General features: G+C 41.6%; 2 protein-coding genes across 4 annotated transcripts in view; one reads left to right on the forward strand and one right to left on the reverse strand.

Moving 5' to 3' along the window:
* The window catches only part of antxr1d (ANTXR cell adhesion molecule 1d), a 36,360-nt gene that overhangs the window by 12,906 nt on the left and 5,504 nt on the right, over nucleotides 1–17,950 (reverse strand). Inside the window, exons 2-11 of the mRNA XM_061836160.1 lie at nucleotides 16,789–16,860; nucleotides 14,469–14,540; nucleotides 12,882–12,963; nucleotides 12,737–12,767; nucleotides 12,588–12,661; nucleotides 12,037–12,105; nucleotides 11,795–11,875; nucleotides 11,667–11,727; nucleotides 5,649–5,747; nucleotides 4,875–4,944 (exon numbers count right to left, since the gene is read on the reverse strand). Of these exons, the coding sequence (XP_061692144.1) occupies nucleotides 4,875–4,944; nucleotides 5,649–5,747; nucleotides 11,667–11,727; nucleotides 11,795–11,875; nucleotides 12,037–12,105; nucleotides 12,588–12,661; nucleotides 12,737–12,767; nucleotides 12,882–12,963; nucleotides 14,469–14,540; nucleotides 16,789–16,860 (711 nt within the window). The remainder of the gene's footprint in view (nucleotides 1–4,874; nucleotides 4,945–5,648; nucleotides 5,748–11,666; nucleotides 11,728–11,794; nucleotides 11,876–12,036; nucleotides 12,106–12,587; nucleotides 12,662–12,736; nucleotides 12,768–12,881; nucleotides 12,964–14,468; nucleotides 14,541–16,788; nucleotides 16,861–17,950) is intronic.
* Nucleotides 1–17,950, forward strand: part of znf488 (zinc finger protein 488) — a 41,846-nt gene that overhangs the window by 11,321 nt on the left and 12,575 nt on the right. Inside the window, exon 1 of one of the 3 annotated variants that reach the window (XM_061836162.1) lies at nucleotides 14,919–14,971. The exons of the other annotated variants lie outside the window; for them this stretch is intronic. The gene's annotated coding sequence lies outside the window, so the exon portion shown is untranslated. Of the gene's footprint in view, nucleotides 1–14,918; nucleotides 14,972–17,950 lie in introns of those variants that run through there. 3 annotated transcript variants of the gene reach the window in all.

Consider the following 17,950-nt stretch of genomic DNA (forward strand, 5'->3'; position numbering starts at 1 on the left):
CCTATCCGGGCAGGAGGTGAGGTACACCCCGAACTGGTTGCCAGCCAATCACAGGGCACATAGAGACAAACGGCCACACTCACAATCACACCTAGGGGCAATTCAGAGTGTACAATTAATGTTGCGTGTTTTTGGGATGTGGGAGGAAACCGGAGTGCCCGGAGAAAACCCATGCAGGCAAAAGGGAGGACATGCAAACTCCAAACAGGTGGCCTGGGATTGAAAGCGGGTCCTCAGAACTGTTAGGCCAAAGCTTTACCAAATTGAGTCACAGTGCCGCCCCAAAATTATGTCTTTGCATTGAAAAATGATGACCATTAGATTTGCAAAGTCTGAGATTGCCAACTTGCATTTTAGGATATCTTTATGAATCTAAATTAGGGAAAAAAAATTGGTATATTGTCATATTAAATTATTTAAAAAAAAAGGTCTTCACCCGATTTGAGCAATTGAATCCAGTTTTGATCTACATTATATTGTAATTACACATGGTTACGCTTTAGGATGCAGTTACTACTATACATAATATATTGCCATTACAACCTTCATACATGAATGATAAGCAACATTAATGTAGTAGTAATGAAGTAAATTAATAAATACATGAATAGTAATACAACACATAAATCAAAAAAACCTACACAACGTGTCTGCCTTGAAAAATCAATGAACAGTTGCCGTATAATACAAACAATTGAATTCAACGTTGAGAGAGAAAACGCAGAACACAGAAAACCCAATTTTCTCTTTTCCAATGTCTGAATGGGCAGATTTGTTTGTTGGAGAGCAAAACAAAAGATGCTAGCAGCCAAACTGACAAGTCGTGAAGGAGCCAGCTGCAGATTGTACTTCTTGGTTTCGGGAAAAGAGCGGAGAAAGGCTTCTTGTGCCTTGCTTATGCTTTGGGGGGGGGGACAGAGACAAGGGGGGTATTGAGCTTTCGGGTCCACATTTAAGGAGAGGGCGGTGACGGGCGGGGGGGAGGTCACTGCAAGGTGGGGTGTGGATAGAGAGCGTGTGGGGGATGGGATGAAGAGGACCTTTTCTGTTTGAAATCCCTTCAGCACTATCACTCCCTTCTGAGACCCCAAAAGAAAACCCCCATCGACTTCTTCAGCCACCAACACTATGTTTGCCCTCTGTAAAACCGTAACTTGACTGGTGCTGTCACCAACTTGGGAGGAGGAAATCGGGAGTGCAGGTGCCACTCCTAAACCCCCACCCCCCATCCCCATCAAATGGTCAGGGGACATGCTGCAATCAATCTCTATCAATCATCATCTCCCCACTATACCCTATGTGTCTTCGCCCCGTGTTGCTGTGTGTGTTTGTGTCGTCGCATCCGGAAGGATTGCAGTCAACACAGATTTGTGTGAAGACGGCGTCAATGACTTCATTCTAAGAGACAAGGCTCGGATAGAAGAGGAGGAGATTGAGGGGCTTTGAGGTCCGGTTGGCAGCCTAAAGATCTTCGCAAAAGAGTGGAAGCAAATAAAGCTGTAGCAGTGGGGAATGACTCATTCCTTCACTTCCTGTAGGTGAAGTGAATCTGACTGCAGTAATGATAACGTAATGATGTGAGAGCACTATGAGTATTCGTCCATAGGCCGTCGGGCGTCTGCAGGGCTCCTTTCTGGGCCCTTCAGCCATTTACAGCTGACTACCTCTTTAGTAGAACGCGAGGGTGTCAAACAGCGGTGACTGTGTATTAATGGGCTTCAGCTAAGTGGAAATATTCACTTCAGGCGGAGTGTGATGATGCACCACATTCTCATGTGTTCTTCAAGAAACCCCAAAACAAAAACTGTTACGACAACAGCGGAAGTGGATTCGTGTTTCCGCTTTTGCCGTATTTTTGCAGATTAACATACATAGAGTCAAGAAAAGAAGTATTTGAACACCCAGCTATATTGCAAATTCTCCCACTTAGAAATCATGGAGGGGTCTGAAATTTTCATCGTATGTGCATGTCCACAGTGAGAGATAATCCAAAAAGAAAAATCCAGAAATCACAATGTATGATTTTTTTATAACGATTTATTTGTGTGATACAGCTGCAAATAACACCTGAACACCTAAAATTCTGACCCTCAAAGACCTGTTAGTCCGGATTTAAAAGTCCACCTCCACTCCATGTATTATCCTAAATCAGATGCACCTGTGTGAAGTTGTTAGCTCCAAAAAGACACCTGTCCACCCCATAGAATTAGTAAGACTCAAACTTGTAACATGGCCAAGACCAAAGAGCTGTCCAAACATACCAGAGACAAAATTGTACAACTCCAGACGGCTGGAAAGGGCTACGGAGAAATTGCCAAGCAGCTTGCTGAAAAAACGATGCACTGTCAGAGAAATCATTAGAAAATAGAAGAAGCTAAACGTGACGGTCAATCTCAATCAGAGTGGAGCCCCATGCAACATATCACCTCGTGGGGTCTCAATGATCCTTAGAAAGGTGAGAAATTAGCCCAGGACTACACGACAGGACTTGTTCAATCACCTGAAAAGAGCTGGGAGCACCATTTCCAAGGTGACTGTTGGTTATGCACTAAGGAATCATGTTTTGAAATCATGCATGGCACGGAAGGTTCCCCTGCTTAAACCAGCATGTCAAGGCCCGTCTTAAGTTTGCAAATGACCATTTGGATGATACAGCGGAGTCATGGGAGAAAGTTTTGTGGTCAGATGAGACCAAAATGCAACTTTTTGGTCATAATTCCATTAACCGTGTTTGGAGGAAGACGAATGAGTTCCATCCCAAGAACACCATCCCTACTGTGAAGCATGAGGGTGTTTTTTTCCACATGGCACAGGACGACTGCACTGTATTAAGGAGAGGATGACCGTGGCCATGTATTGTGAGATTTTGGGGAACAACCTCTTTGCCACAGTCAGAGCATTGAGCATTGGGTCTTTCAACATGACAATGACCCGAAGCACACAGCCAAGAAAACCAAAGAGTGGCTCCATAAGAACCATATCAAGGTTCGGACATGGCCTAGCCAGTCTCCAGATCTAATAGAAAATCTTTGGAGAGAGCTGAAACTCCGTGTTTCTCAGCAACAGCCCAGAAACCTGTCTGATCTAGAGGAGATCTGTGTGGTGGAGTGGGCCAAAATCCCTCCTGCAGTGTGTGCAAACCTTGTGAACAACTACAGGAAACGTTTGACCTCTGTAATTGCAAATAACGGCAACTGTACCAAATATTAACATTAGTTTTCTCAGTTGTTCAAATACTTATTTGCAGCTGTATCACACACACAAAAAAAGGTAAAAATCATACATTGTGATTTCTGGATGTTTCTTTTTAGATTATCTCTCTCACAGTGGACACGCACCTACGATAAAAATTTCAGACCCCTCCATGATTTCCAAGTGGGAGAACTTGCAATATAGGACGGTGTTCAAATACTCATTTTCTTCACTGTATGTGATATTCTTATAAACTCTTAGTGCAACCTCAGTTCAATAACAAATCGGTTTAAACGGGCAAATATTACTTGGATCCCCAAATTATGCTTCCTTACATCTATGTGCAAGGAAGTTGTGCTTTCACTCTCACCGTACAAACATTGTTCCATCAGCACATCAGAAATCTTGCTGTAAATGAATCCTGAGTATGACCGACCAGGAAGTGAAAAACGCCAGTGACCGTGCGATTTAAGAAGCTAAAATTTGTGGAACGTAACATCTGCTAAAGAATGACAGACGGCAGCTGCTGCGCACGGCTGGTAGAGAGACTGGAGTGTGAGCTACAAGGACAGTTGGCACTCACACCAGTAACAATTTAAAAGGCATAACACGCCAATGTCCTACAGTGTGTGTGAGAGAGACATTTGTCTTGATCAGTTTATTCATTGACATTATTTTTTGTGTGAATGATTAGCCACTGATGCAGCGATTCATCTGGACAACTTTCAAGATTGGGTGGCACCAGCTTCCACTCTGTGAAGGTGCGAATGGAAGTATGAATGGTCGTCTGTCTCTGCTGGGATGGGCTCCAGCTTTGCCCGACCCTGAACAGGATAAGCGTCGAGGAACTGAGCCGATCCTAAATGACTTCTTTCAATTTCCACGTGTCACTTGTTAGGATATGGTATTGCAGTAAATGATATATAATGGATAATGTAGGAGTCTTAATCCCCTACAGTGACGTATCAAATTCCCATTTCCAGTGTTAATGCGTGAGGAATGTTTCCCTGCGAACAAACTACTTTGCAGAGGCGCTCAAACTCACTCAAGAAATCTGAGTGACAGCACCAAGACAGATCTTGTCTGGGAGGTGTCTGAAGTCGCAGGGCAGCAGTGTATAATTATGCGCAGGACTCCGGGGTGGCAGGACCCGGGAATGCTGCCGGGCCTCGGTCCACTTGGAGCTCAGCCCAAAGCCGAGCTCTGTCTTCCCCACCAGAATACTTTCACCCGCCATCGCCGAGGGCAGGACTGCAAACGCTTGGAGGAAACTTTACACTCGCCGGCCACCTCTCCTCACACTCTTTCTCCCTCCTTAAAGTGTCAGCCTCAGATTGGGTTACCACACAGATATGCAGGCAGACTCATATTTACACACATACACAAATGGGAGGGGTGGGGGTCTCTGAAGGTCTAAACCAGGAGGCGCTCATTAAGTTGTGTTCCTGGGCTCTCCTCCTGTGATCGGTGTCTGCCTTCGTTAGCTGTGACAAACTCTGATTGATCGCACGCGCTCGGTGACTTTGGCCAAGATGTTTTCAAGGACAAGTGGTGTGGCGTCACGCAAGCAAGTGCCAAAGATACAGAGAGCTAAGTTGGGTCTCGCATTATATTGCATATATATATACATATTAAAAAAAAATAAGTCTGAAAGGAAAAATCCCAAATGATGTGCAACTCACCTCCCTGTCTCTTCAATAACTGGAGCAGGACAAAGAAGGAATGTATCCTCTATTCCGGCTGGTCTCTCATCTGCATAAATATGTAATCACATTGTTTACACAAGGAATATTTTCCCACTTGCTTGTAGCCTACTGTATAAAGCTTCACTGTGTTTGCTTCACCGTGTTTGCTTTGGACTCTGCACTCCACTATATGACCTGAGTCAAGTCGATCTCAGAGCCCGACTGGGTTTGTATTCCGTGGAGTTATATTCTCTGATTGTTGTAGTGTACAACGTCTTGTAGTTTTTCATTTATGAACCAGTTTTTACATTTTTTTTTAGTAAGATAACTGTCACCAAAAATATGCCAACCTTGAACAAGGGATATCATAAACAAAAGAAACATAGAAATAGTTGATAGCTGCACAGATAGAATATATATGTATATATATATATGCAGGGATCCACTTTACAGTATATCAATACAATTTGAACAAACTTTGGTGTATCTATGCAGGATCACAATGTGTCCGTAAATTGAATTTGGATTTTAAATCCAACATGGAAAATACAGTTAAGCGCGGTGGTTATTACCACCAAATCTCATTAGATTAGGTTGTTGTTTTGGGAGTCTCTCCTATGACCTTTTCACATAATGTTCCAGAAGAAAAGATGGCGGCCTTGGTATTTCATTGGAGCCATTCAGTTGAAAAATGTTCTTTTCATTTACGTCTTCTTGCATTCATGCCAAGTGGTCATCTTGACTTTGAGTGCGTCTGACGCCACAACTTACCAACAGTGTGCGTGTCATTCAGTTTGAAGCTGCAGAGGACCTGGTCAATGTTTCTGGCATGGAGAAAACCATTTCCTCTCACCACCACCTGAAAGCTCTCTGAGAGAAGAACGTTGCCCTTATTTAATTTCATATACATCAACAACTTAAGTTTTCAAAACATTTCGGTTCAAAAGGAAATGCTCACTCATTATGCCGAGCCATTTCCTTTCTGTGGCGCGCTCAAGCTTGTGCATGCCTCATTACGGTTTGTTTATAAGTGTGTGTACGTGCGGAAAGTCCATAATACGCTCCAATGGTGCTAATGCTAAAAGTGCTCCTATACTAAAATATCTTGGTGTGTGTGTGTGTGTGTGTGATAGCCACAAGGTGTGTGTGCACAGTGCGTGCGCGTCTTTGACCTTTACTTTCCCTCGGGCGCTGTTAAAGTGCATTGACAGAGGCTTGCCAGCATATGCCGCAGTGTCTATGTGGCTGATTCTCAGCGTACTGTATGTATGTTGGCAAGCTGGAAAAAAAACACTTGGTTAAAAAACATGACTGCGGGGCTGACAACAGCACAGTGCCGTCAAAGTGGGTATGACCTTACCTAGGCCGCCTCATATTGTGTGTTTGTGCTTGTCCAGTACTTATTTCTTTGCCTTTTCCAGACTGATGTGTACGCAAATGGCGCATTTGTGCTCTGACGGTGCACCTCCGGCATCCTCCCGGCTAAAAGACGTTGAACATCGCTCACACCTTTAACATTTGAAAGTGGCAGCGTGAAGATCACTGCGTAAAAACACAGTGAGGTGTTGGCGTATACTACTTTTTGAAAGGTCACACCAGCCACTCCACAACAAGTCGATCGAGACGTACTTTTGATGTGGAAAATGTTTTTTTTTTTTTTTTTAACACTGTGATAATGTCAATGGCAAAGTTAAGTTCTATTCTATTTAAAATGCATTAAGTCTACACGTACATCCACAAGGCAGTGGATGGTCCTGAGTAGGAGTTGCTGTTTTGGTTAGCAATTGAAAGGGGCTTCATGGTTAAAATGTTCATTTTTGTGTGTGAATAGTATCCATGAAATTATGTCATTACACTTACTTCCCCCATTGAGTTCTCTGTTTGAGAAAGGGAGGCGTTTATTTTCCGCTTCTCTTAACCGGATGACACAGCTACTGACTAATTGGGAATACATGCTATACAAGTAAAGTGAGGACACACTAAGTATTTGCTACTTTAAAAAACATTTTTTTTTTTTACAGTATTGTAAATTGATACAACACTATTAAAACTATCCATGAAATACAATACACTGCGTCTCAATATATTCGTGCCAGGAAGCCAAAAGTGCCTTAGGCTCCTTTATTGAAGTTGAGATATCAGAGTGCTGAGGAAGCATTATACATAAACACACGCACGCCCACGCGCACGCACACACACATACTCAATCGCACGCAACACAACATGCTCATTTCCTGTTTGGCCCGCCCTCCCTTCGGGCTCTGCTTTGAGTTTGGACCTGAACCACAACAATCAGAGGCATTGCTGACCTAACAGACTATATTTGTATCAAATCCCTGGATAGCATTTAACACCACGATTTATAACACAAGAACACACAGCTGACCGACTACAGTAACTGGAGGTCTGCTTTTGCTTTTTCTTTTATAGCTTTTAAAACACTCCCCAAAGAGGTGAACATCAGGGTACAAAACATGTACTGCTCCAAAGACAAATGTTACATATAATGAATAGTGACTATGCACAATTATTGGTCGTGAAAATTTAAAGGGGAAATCCACTAGTTTGCATGACCAGTTTATCCAATAGGTCATGTAATATGTACTCTATTTTGACAATGTGATGTTAAATTCTCTCTCATTTAATAGTGTTTTGAGAAAAATTTTAACGACAATTACGAATTTTCAGGGGCGCTGCCATTTTCGCGAGTCACATGACCTACGTGCGTGGATGTGATGTGTTACGTACCGCAACGAAGGGTCGATTACAAGGGACACCATTTATTTCCATTCATTTCCTCTGTCTTCCCGATCAACCGAGCAGCCGATCTGGTCACGGCTGTTCTGGTCACGGCTGTGCCGCTCAACTGACACTGCTATTGCTTCATCAGATGAGGATAAATCCGTGAAATCAGCGCTGGGCATAAATGGTGTCCCAAGTAATTGAGCCTTTGTTGCGGCATGGTACACGTCACATCCGCGCACGTAGGTCATGTGAGTCGCGAAAATGGCAGCGCCCCTGAAAATTTGTAATTGGTGATAAAAATCTTCTCAAAACACTATTAAATGAGAGAGGATTTAACATCACATTGTCAAAATAGAGTACATATTACGTGACCTATTAGATACATTGTAAATGCAAACCAGTGGATTTCCGCTTTAAGTAATGAATAAAGTCTCATAGATTAGCTCCCTGTATTATTGCATGGTGAAGACATTATCCTCCAAATAGACATTTTTGTCACATATAGTGGCAGGTTAAAAGGTTAATGTCATCACAATCATGGTGGGCCTGAACTGGTGGCGCCCTGACGACTTGTATCATACATGCGGTACATTTCTCCCTGCCGTTGTACCCGCTTGTCCGTGTCTGTCTTCACCTGGATGTTTGATGAGCATGCCTGTGACCTGTCCACATTGTGTGTTTTTTTTTTTTTTTGGGGGGGGGGGGGGCAGTTGTTATGCCTGGACTCTTGTGTGCACGGAGAAAGTGGGGTAAGGCTTGTCCAAACGGTGGCCCTTCAATCACATTAGTGTGACGGGACAGCGAAGGGCAGGGAGGGGGCCATGCAGGAAGGAACAACGGGGAGGAACGGATCAGACGCTAATGAAAGCAGCAATCTCTGCTGTCATGTTAGATCTCAGGTTCAATGTTCCAGTTGTGTGTGTGTGCGTGTGCGTGTGGAATTGGTGCTGTCATGTCTGATAGTGTGGCCCAATGTTCACTGTCCAGTCTGATGGCCTGTTTGCAGGCAGCTCAGCCTGGTCACTTCACATCAATGTGAGGGACTGTGTGTGTGTGTGTGTTTATGTGCACGTGTGTGTGTGCTCCAAGAACAACTATACATGTTAAAAAGACTGTCTTGCATACCCGGAGACAATAGCATTAACGCAATATGTCGAGATGGTGGTTGTCAAGATTCTGACCAGTGCTTGACAATCACATTATCTTGCATTGCGCTACAACAATAATGTGCGTGTAGAGCACACATGCCGGGATTATTTCTACACGGCTTCATTTAATAACAAAGGATCCGCACTGGAGTAATAAGATCGGTGCATTAAGAGTGGCTGCCCTTAATTAATTAGGCCAGAGTCAAGTTTTGGGTGGAGTGCATTTCTTAGTTCACTGACCATTATGATGCTCATCAATCGAATAACAAATGAGGCTGTTGGAAAATATTTGGGAACATGTCTGCTGATACAATCGCAGCAAACCCGAGATAATTATCACATGAGGATGCTGATTATTGTCCTTCTCATTGCTCTAATTATTGTCTTCTCCTCCTTACTTAACCATTAGTGTAAACGGTAAATAGCAGCAAATTACATTCATTCCATTTTAATTTACATTATGTGCAATTTGCTGTTCCATTTCTTGTTGCAGTCATGTTATTGTTCACATTGTCATGTATAGTCTGGTTCAATCTTTCTTATGTATTTTATTGCATTTTTTGGGGGGTGGGCGTGACTGAGAAATAATTGCTTGCCTCCACCAAAACAATGGTGCATTGAATTTTGTGAGGATTACACAAAACTATGACAATACATTTTTCTCAAGCTTTGTGGAGTGGTTGCGCACATGCTGTGCAAGAACTCATTTAGTTTTGATGAGGATGAGAATAATATCTGTGTTGGGTCCAATTAGGGCAGTGGGCAACCAAATGTACCAAACGGAGCGGCATCTATAGCATTGGAGTAGTAGGTGTAGTTTCCAAAGACAAATTTCACTTAAATGCAACTGCTTTGCAAGCGTGATTAAAGGCGTTGATCACGGTGGACGACTGGTGAGCACGCCTACTTCACAGTTCTGATTACTGAGGTTCAAATCCTGGCCTCATCTATGTTGAGTTGGCATGTTCTCCTGAGCCTGTGTGACTTTTAATCAGGTACTCTGCTTTCCTCTGAATTCCTAAAAACATGTATGGTAGGTCGATTGAAGACTCTAAATCAGGGGTGCCCAGACTTTATTACCTCAAGATCTACTTTTCTAGTAGCCAGCCTCTCACGAGCTACCGCCGACAGGTTGCTCCCAAACCGTTTTAAGGTTGTTATATTGCTTCCTATATTTAAGATACAGAATTAGCTTTTTGTACACTGTATTGTGAACAAAAGGCTGTGCCAAGGTGGAATTTTAAAATAACAACCCATCACATCCTGCACTTTCTACTTGGGCTTCAGACCAGACCAGAACATCCCGTCCAGTTTAACCACTTTTTCTTCGATTGTTCACTATTCTGACAATCATTGCATCTTAAAACAACAGCATTTCTTTTTTTAATTTTCTCCATCAATATCGAAAATAAACACAAGCAGCACGTCAAGCTCGTCTTTGCTCTACGTTGCCCAGACTGTGTTGCGAACTAACGCAGCGCTGGTGCACACTGTCATTATAAAACACATTGATGGGCTGCGTAAGTACTGCAACATTTGTAATTATAAGTGTACGTTTTTAAGAGCAGGGGTGTGTGTGTGTGTCTAAGGTAAACTACAAAAAAGAGAGTGTGGCGGAGCAGCGGTTGTTGTTAGAAAAAGTTCCGTGTGCTGCATAAAAGAAACCAGTGGCTTCTTTTCATTTTTTTACAGTATGTATGTGAATTGTGCCATTGGATGTGACCACCAATCATCCCTTACTCATTGAATAACATTGAAAAAAATCCACAAACTGAATAGCTGTATGTTATACTTTCAATTTGGATTGGATTTTTTTGGGGGGAGAAGATTGCATCAGCAGTACACAATTGCGCACGCACGCAGTTTAGAGGGAACATTGGCTGACGTTGTTTTTTTTGTAACAAGCGTCCCGCCTTCGACCAGTCGATCGTGATCGACTCATTGAGCACCCTTGCACGAAATTGTCTGTAGGTCTGATTGTGAGCGTGAATGGGTGTAACCCGCCTCTCCCCCGAAGGTAGCTATGGTACAGAAAACTGATGGATGGAAGTATATAATTCATAAAAATAACAGACCTATGTGAGGATTGCACAATCGGCATAATTTTGAACACATTTTAACAGATTTCAACATGGCAGCTAGAATATGTAGGTTACAGTTATATAAATGTTCTAGTTGGATGAGTTGGTGCCAAAGTACAACAAATGTCAACACGAATGTCGTACCAGGCCGGCACTGACTGCCGGAGACTAATTCCTTGTGTGTTGTTACATACTTGCGCGTTAAATTCTGATTCTGAAATATTTGTGTGACAAAAACGACAAATGATTTCATGTACTGCCTCATGATGGAAGCTTTTCTTCATTGGTCATCCTGGTAGGAAGGCTACTCTCCCAAGTGATTCCATATAAGGTCATGTCAAACCTCATCCATCCCGTGGATTCACATAAAGGCTCCTGCATCATCTCATTTGGTATCCCCCCCCACTCTTTTCACTTCCTTCAAGTGGCATCCAAAGGCCAGCCATGCAAAGAAATGGAGAAGGGGCCTAAGTAGAGGTTGAAGGAGCCAGAGTGGCTATTTAGCATATACGATGTGGCAAACTAGGCCAGGGAGGAAGCCATGCTTAAAGATTCACGGCTAATTCCGACCAATTGCAATTCCTCCTCCTCCCCTTTTGGCCCACTTGCAGGGGCCGAGCGACTATGTTAATCTCCCACCGGCCGTGAGTGACAATACGCTGCGTGTCACCGCGCGGCCATAAGCATCTGTGCTATTACTCAACGTCACGGTCCGCTCCAGAGGCTTTGGATGACTGTCATCTGACACAATCACACCCACACATTACTGTTTGGGTGTCTGAACGCGGTAACCTCCCTCGCCGCACAGCCCTTACCTCCTGCGCACACACTGGACGGCTCGGCTGCAAGGATCTCAATGCAGGACTTCTTGATGATCTAAAGCACAAGACAGTTTGATGAGATAAGCCTATTTAGTGTTTCTTTGTGCACATGTCTGTGTTACCGAATCAATGATTCCCCTGAGGGCTTGGAAGCCCCCCCACACAGGAAACACATGTTCCATAGTGTCCGCAATGGTCGCAAGCTAGAAGAAAAAAACAACAACATACACATAGACTGTTGTATTTGCTTTGTTACATGTTTACCGTAATTTTCGGCCTATAAGCCGAGACTTTTTTCACACGCTTTCAACCCTGCGGTTTATGCGGTGATGTGGCTAATTTGCTTTTCTTGTGTGCTTCCTACCTGGGTCTGGTTAAACTCTTTGACCCCTACACAGTAAACAATGGCTCCCATAGACCTGGCCCTCTGAGCCTGTGAGGATGGAACACACACACACACACACACACAAAAATGCAGTGAGGCCAAAAGGGACTCCAGCAGCGTTGCAGTGACTGTTGCACCACCTGCAAGAGTCATTAGAACCTGGAAGCGCCGAAATAAAATGCTTAGTTGCTACAATGTTAAAGAGGTGTCATGTTGACACTGAACAGTATTTATGAGTAAAGGAAGAGTAAATGACTTATGATTAGCTGCAGGAAAGAAAGAATACATTACCATGATCTTTTGTTATGGAACAACTCAAGTGAGCATTTGTGGATCAAATATTTTGTTGGCTTTTTAAAACAGTTCCATTGAGCTTTTTATTTGTTTTTAGAAGAACATGGCAAACTAGAAATGAAATGCTTTGGCAGGCTGTATATGGTCCAGAGGCTGTGGTTTACCCATTGCTCAGATAAGACCTCTAAAGTGGCAGTGAAACCTTTGCAGAAATGCAATTCCTCATCCCCCTTTACCTCACGCTGAGCCATGTCAAACTGCCACTCGTTCAGTTCCCCGTCAGTCAACGCGATGATAACGCTGGCTGTCCCTGTGAAGCAAAAAAAAAAAAAAAAGTTTACGAAACAATGTACAGTAAGGTACACTGGTAGTAGAAAGATTTTACCTTGATTCTCTTGATATATCTGTGTATTGGCCTGCCAACACAGAAACATTATTGGTCTGAGGATTTTACTGGCTGTGTAATATGTACGTTTTCATTCTGTCCTGTTTGTATATATTGCATTAAATCATTTTCAAGTCGACGCTACCATCTCCAAGCCAAGGTTCATAAATGTGTCTCCACCAGCAATCACACTTTTTAGAGATCTGAGTCCTGCAGTGATTTTCTCCCTAAAGGGTTAAAAAAAAAAAAAAAAACATTGAGGGTTGTATGATAAAGACAAATTTAGCAGAACCTCATTTGATTGCAGTAAATTTTCTATGTGGAAAAAAGAAACGTTTTTCAGAAAGGACTACTGCCATGCACATTTTTTTTTAATGTAGTAAAGTTCTAAATCAACAGTTATACACTTTAATTAGCAGGAATGTCAAATTTGATAAATACTATATTTTGGGGTGTTTATACATTATAATTAGCGGCATTATTATATACAGTAAATTACCATTATATAGTCAGGATTTTTGGGGCTGATCACTGATCAGCAGGTTTAAAAAAAAAAAAATATATAACCGATAACTAATACAATCCCAAGAAGCACCAAAACTTTAGAGCATAATTCAACAGAACACTGCAATGTTTACGTACAACACGTTTGTGGTAGCACTATCTTGCTAGGCTACATAACTTTTTGTTGCCGTATCATATTAAAAATACATACGTGTCCAGACCTCAAGCAATCCTTGAACGAACACCTTTCTCCTGACCACAGGTGACCACCACACCATGCATTTATGCCCATTTTGTTCTTTTTTTTTTAATGAGCACAATACACGCACGAGCTATTGTTGTTGCCATGGTAACCAGTAAAATGTCTTATGTTTACCTTGACAAATGATGTCAAAAAACATGTGGCAAGTGTAAAAAAAAAAAAAACAACAACCTACTGTTTGGATTCAAATATACCGTATACGACAGCAACAGTTAGTATTTCGTGGCATTGATCAATGACATTATTGATCGCCTGCGAAATATGACATTAAAGCTGAACCGCTGGTCATCATAAATGATAATTGTCGTCCGATACTGATCAAGCTGATCAGATTGGTGTAAAGTCTAATATAAATGTTGTATTTTGGGGTGTTTAATAATTAATAGGTTGGGGAATTTTTTTTTTAAACTTGATTTAGAAATTGTTCTTGCCGTTGCAATGTGTGGGCAATGTAATAACATAACACTGGAGCATGTACACAATTTTTGGAGTTTGTCACTGGGGTTTTCACTCTATTAAGAACATGATATAGTGCTTCAAATTAAACTAAAAAAAACCTGATGAATATTTAAGTCTGTGATACAGTAAGGCTTTTTTCCCTTCTCTGGATATAATGTTGAAAAACAAAACTTTGCCCATGTTAAGACAGAAAAATTTGATCAAGAGTGAAACTTGTGGTCAAGGGGAGAATGACTTCTACAGAAACGGGATGTGGCGCTCTCTAGTCTCTGAGCATTCCATCAGCTGAAAACCAGAGGTTTAAAGAAAATGAAGGGGGGGAGCAGGCCTGCAATTTGGCTCTGCAGCCAAAAAGTATTAGACACATTTTGGACAATGCTAAAACCAATTTCTCATGAAAATAGGCACAGGGTTTTGCACAAAAACGTCATCAACAAATGTCACAAAGAAACACAACCTCCTGGGAGATAAAGCTAAACATCCAATACAGATGTGTACTGTCTTTACCTGTTCTCAGTTAACTCCATGATGATTTTCCCATGCGTGGAGAAGACGATGAAGGACATTCTCAACATGGGGCTAAGAAGACAATGGTTTGACAATCACATTCTCAAGTCGCACATCTGACACAGTCCATTAATGACAATAACTGCATATAGTCTGTTCAGAATTTTTGATTTGTGACTCGCAACCCTGGTGAGGATAAGCAGTATGGAAAATTGATGACTCCTTAAGGCCAAACTAAAGAAAAGACACCCTCCATTATGACCCAATGGATTAATGATTCCTTCCAGCTATTAAGCAAAAAAAAAAAAAGTAAAGGCGATAAAAATGCCAATATAATAATATGGTTAGGTTGAATACAATTAAGATGATATTTTTAAAATTACATAGTTTTTATTTAAATTGTTGTAAATATCCATGGTTTTCCACTATCTAGTTTTCTTTTGTTAATCGGGCAATTTGGTGGACAACTAAGGGTCCTAAAAAAGATGAATGGGAGGGAGTTGGTAAGTTTACTGAAGTATCACCATAAAAGTATTGAAATGTGTTCAAGAAAAAGTTAACTTCTTAAACTACTATTCAATGAAATTGTGACTTTATTGAGCATACTGTTGTTTGTGTATCAACACAACTCATTGATTGCTTTGCTTTCATGGCAGTTTTGATACGCTTGTCCAGCTAATGTCACAAGTACCTCAGCTGTTTTTGGGTTCCTGTTTTGATGAAAACTGATTTGTTACCTGCGTTGTCATTATCACGCACATTTGGATTGTGCTGTATGATCTGTATTGCTCAAATGCTTTAAGTTCGATGACTGCACATACTGTAGCTTTATTAAAACTGCACTGTATTACAGATGTGTTGATAATGGTGTGCAAGACTGCCAACCCAACAAAGGATTTAGGCAAATTTTTACAAGTAAATAGAAAACACTTATAAAAACACATGTACTTGTCATGTAAATATAAGTGCAGTATCCCTTTCACAGTTACCAAAAAGTTTATAGTTTATATAAATCTGAAATTTATCAAATTTTTTTAAATTCCAGTACAGTGATTATAATCACATATTCCTGTGGGTTAAATATATTCCATCTCAGTCTTAGCATAATTATTTTTTTAAATTGCTAATTTAACAAATAACTAATATCGATTTTTAGATTACTAAACCCAGTTGTATTTGTTCAGCATTTTAAAAACAACAGCAGCTGAAGCAAAGTGCTGTATACAAATACAAGTGGAGCATTACAACCTGATTCTCTGGATCAGTAAAATATTACTTTGAGTATTAAATTCATGTCGTCTGCCAGACTGAAAGGCTTCTTACCAATAAACTCTGGCGTTGGGTAGGGGTTCTGGGTCTGTTGAGACCTAGGGGGTGGGGATTTTCTCTGTATCTGAAGCTTTATTTTCTCAATGGTATTTTCTCAGTATTTCTTTGACATTTAAACTATTTTACCCCATTTTTGTTGGACTATTTTTGCATTCAAATAAAGCCACATGGTGCTTCTCTTCCTCTGCAGTCCTTCAGGTCCGTGTGTTTGTGTGTATGCTGCTGCCGCTTGGAGAGACTATTTTTTCGTTGACCCAAGTCGCATGACTGGCAGCATAACATCACAACAAACTTGAAGTATAAGTCTCGTGACACTAACATCAAAACCGATGTCGGTAGCTATCCATCCATCCATCCATCCATCCATCCATCCATCCATCCATCCATTTTCTTAGCCGCTTATCCTCATAAGGGTCGCAGGGAGTGCTGTAGCCGATCCCAGCTGTCAACGGGCAGGAGGCGGGAAACACCTTAAACTGGTTGCTGGAAAATCGCAGGGCACAGGGAGACAAATAGCTCCACTCACAATCACAATTAGGGTCAATTTAGAGTGTCCAATTAATTTTGCATGTTTTTGGGATGTGAAAGGAGAAAACCCACGCAGGCAAGGGAGGAACATGCAAACTCCACACAGTCTGGGATTGAAACCGGGTCCTCAGAACTGTGAGGCCAACGCTTCCCAGCTGAGCCCACCGTGCCGCTTGTTGATATCTATATTATCGATACTTTCAATCAATCTACCCAACACGAGTTGACACATGTTGTCCTGTATGTGCAAAGAGGACTACTTTGAAAGTGAATTTACGTTGTCAGCAGATACTATTTTTCTGACTCCAAATGATTATTGTTTTGACCATAATATAAAAAAGTCATTAACATAAAAGAAGTTTCATTTCATGGTATTTCGACCGAGTTCCCAAAGGTTTAAGCCACGTTGTGACGATTCAGTGCATGGCAATTGCCAAAATGAAAGTGACAGTAATGACTGTACCTGATAAATTTCTCTGCCAGCTGCTCCACAAAAGAATAAATCTCGATCCAGTGATGCTTCACACTTCCAGATCTGGAAATGGAAAAATAAAAAACAAAAAAACACTCCGTTGGTCAGGATTTACAGTATTTTTTTTTCCCCCATGTATATTTTATTACTTGCAAAACAACATTAACAGTCAATTATTCAGAATTGGAAACATGCTTCCAAAGAAACCTTAACCTGCAATATTTATTCATAGAGACAAATTAAAAAAATGGAATTTCAGATCAATCATAAAAACAATAGTTCACGTAAACATATTCAGTTATTTACAATGAAAGACTGGTGAGAATGTTTGACATTGTCTGGTCACATTCCATGATGGTGCACTGTAACCTGTTAGCCTTGCTGCTACTGTTTACATGATCATCTCCTTAATGAAGGCTAGACCCAGGGGGCTGCTAATGGGGGTGGGCTAATTGCTGTCGGGCCAGAGGGTTGAAGTTGGACTGGGACAGATGCACCAGCCTGTAGCAGGCAGCTGGCCTGCGTGCGTCCATGCGCATGTGTGTAGGCCCGTTTGGTTGTTTCTGTGCGGCGGTGAGGGGGAACAGATGGTGATAAGCTCAGGCAGCCCAACAACAGGTTGAGGGAGTGAAACGGCAGTGACATGAACAACAGAGGGGTGCGCAAGTAGTGCTCAGCGGGGGGGTTGCAATGACATCAAACAGCAGACATGGACAGAGGGTGGTGGTCTGGAGTGTTACAGTCATAAAATGAAGAAAGGTCCGAGCTGTTTGGATTCATGATGGCTTTCTTTTGTACCACCCTTTTTAACCAGTCACTTCCTGCTGCACTTATCCATTCTCTAAAAAGGAGGACATGATAAAGGCTTCAAGAGGGGTCTGCCAAGGACACGGTCTTCACAATACCATATAAGGGTTTTGAAGTCCTCCTTGCGTTTTAAGATGCTGAATCAGCTCAAATAAACAGAAGAGACTCAAATACGATAGTGTACAATTTGCAGGCAATCCTCTCTAGTGCTAGTTAATGCATTTTGGATTATAAAGCAAAAGTTGAACATTACTTTATAGTGGCTTCTGAAAAGTCAGGGTTAATGCAGTTAATGTGAGCATGCTAATATTAGATATTCAAAAACGTCTTTATACAAAGAACTGCT

The sequence above is a fragment of the Syngnathoides biaculeatus genome, chromosome 12 (assembly GCF_019802595.1).
Source record: "Syngnathoides biaculeatus isolate LvHL_M chromosome 12, ASM1980259v1, whole genome shotgun sequence".
In the NCBI taxonomy this organism is placed as follows: Eukaryota; Metazoa; Chordata; class Actinopteri; order Syngnathiformes; family Syngnathidae; genus Syngnathoides; species Syngnathoides biaculeatus.